At 23.4% G+C, this 2,500-nt stretch overlaps 1 protein-coding gene across 1 annotated transcript; it reads left to right on the forward strand.

The window, feature by feature from the left end:
* On the forward strand, positions 1-1,934 carry PGSY75_1251200 (coronin; the record flags this gene model as incomplete). Its single annotated transcript, XM_018787066.1, has 2 exons — positions 1-30; positions 246-1,934. Coding segments are annotated over 2 exons (1,719 nt in total), but the record flags the coding sequence as incomplete, so codon positions are not given.
* Between the last annotated feature and the right edge of the window lie 566 nt (positions 1,935-2,500).

Genomic DNA, 2,500 nt, shown 5'->3' on the forward strand with positions numbered 1-2,500 from the left:
GGTATAGCTTGTAGTGCTGGATATATTGCTGTAAGGAAATCAAAAAAAAAAAAAAAAAAAAAATTAAAATTAAAAATTAGAAACATACAAATGATGCAATATATTTGTATATGTATTTATGTATATATTTCATGTGTTTCAAAAAATAATGGGTTATTCATACATACATAAATACATATATATATATATATATATATATATTTTTATTTATTTGTTTATCCTTTTATGTGATTTGCTCATATTAGGTACCATGGCAAGTGGAAGGGGGAGGAATGATCGGTGTTGTCAGATTAGAAAATCAAGTGAGAAACCCCCCAGTAATAAAATTAAAGAGTCATACATCTCCTATCCTTGATTTGTCATTTAATCCTTGTTATAGCGAGATATTAGCATCATGTTCTGAGGATATGTCTATAAGAATATGGGAGATACGTCATGAAGATGAGAATGTGAATGAAGTAAAAGATCCTTTATGTATATTAAATGGACATAAGAAAAAAGTAAATATAATATCATGGAATCCTATGAATTATTTTATATTATCATCTACTTCTTTTGATTCTTCTGTTAATATATGGGATATTGAAAATGAGAAGAAAGCATTTGAAATAAATATGCCAAAGAAATTAAGTTCATTGCAATGGGATATAACAGGTAATTTATTAAGTGGTACATGTCAAAATAAGCAGATACATATAATAGATCCTAGAAAACAAGAAATTTGTAATAGTTTTTTAATTCATGATGGTGGTAAGAGTACAAAATGTATATGGATTGATGGGTTCGGTGGTGAAGATAAATGTATTTTAACTACAGGTTTTTCAAAGAATAATATGAGAGAATTAAAATTATGGAGTTTAAAGAATACAACATCACCATTAACAACTATTACTCTAGATAATGCTGCTGCACCTTTATTACCACATTATGATGAAAGTGTAGGTATGATTTATTTAATAGGTAAAGGAGATGGTAATTGTCGTTATTATCAATATTCACATGGTTCCATGCGTAAGGTTGATGAATATAAATCATGTTTACCTTTTAGATCATTTGGTTTCTTGCCTAAACGTATGTGTGACGTTTATAAATGTGAAATTGGTAGAGTATATAAAAATGAAAACAACACAAATATTAGACCAATCTCTTTTTATGTACCTAGAAAGAATTCATCCATATTTCAAGAAGATTTATATCCTCCTATTATTATGAGAGATCCTGAATATAATACAAACAAATGGACTGATGGTATAAACTTAGATATAAAAAGAGTATCTATAAAAGATTTAACAGAAGACGATTTATTAATTACAAGAAAATTTAAACAAGTTCCTAAGTCATCCAAAAGTATTATTATTCAAGATAACAATAATCCTAAAAAAGATTCTATCATGAGACAATTCACCAAAAAATTTACATTCAGAAAAAAAAAAGGAACAGTAGAGATACAAGGAGAGATAATAGGAGAAACAAAATCTTCAATTGAAGCAGACTTTGAAGTATTAGAAAGTAAAGAAAATAAAAATGCAAATAAATTAAATGAAGATCCGAAATTTTTATTTGCATCTGAGGATGTTGAAGTATGTCACTTAAAAGACAATGTTGACGATGATGACTATCTTATAATAAATGGAGCAAATCAGCCATATGAAGAAACTGTTATCAAAACAAATGAAAATGAACATTATAAAGAAAATAATGACACTAGTATACAAAGTATAAGAAGTAATAGTAAAAGTATAGACAACAATGATGATAATAATAATAATAATAATAAAGATAATGATGATACATGCCAATCTCAAGAAAATCAACAACATCTAAAACAAATATCTTCAATACATGAAGAAAATAATTTTAAAAATTTCTTCAAAAATGTATTAGATAATATATTAGACATGAAAATGTGTAAAAGTACAGCAACGGTATTATGAAACGGAGATTACATCACCGAGCAAAATAAAAAAATAAATAGCACCTTCGAAGTGTATATTATATATATAAAATAAATAAATATATATATATATATATATTATTTACATTTAATTTATAACGTGTCAAATTTTTTTTTTTTTTTCTTTTTTGTGACAAATAAAATGAATTATTATTATTATTATATTATATTATATTATTTTATTTTATATATGTTTATTTTATTTTTCATTTCTTTTCTACTATTTGTTAAAATTTTTTGATTTTTCCCATTCAATATTATATTGAGTTATAAAATATGAATTAAAAAATATTAGAAACGTTACATCATATATATTTATATAAATATATGGAATAATACCATATAGATATAATATATCCTACTTATAAGATATATGTGAAATAAATAAATATTATATATATTATATATATTTATAATTAGATTAACATTTTTTTTTTTTTTTTTTTTTTTTTTATCGTAGAAAAAAATACAGTAATTATTATCATTTGAATATTTTATCTTTTCAATATCTTGAAAATATTACGTTTTTAATTTCTTTTTTTCTTT

Source organism: Plasmodium gaboni, chromosome 12 (genome assembly GCF_001602025.1).
Source record: "Plasmodium gaboni strain SY75 chromosome 12, whole genome shotgun sequence".
Lineage (NCBI taxonomy): Eukaryota > Apicomplexa > Aconoidasida > Haemosporida > Plasmodiidae > Plasmodium > Plasmodium gaboni.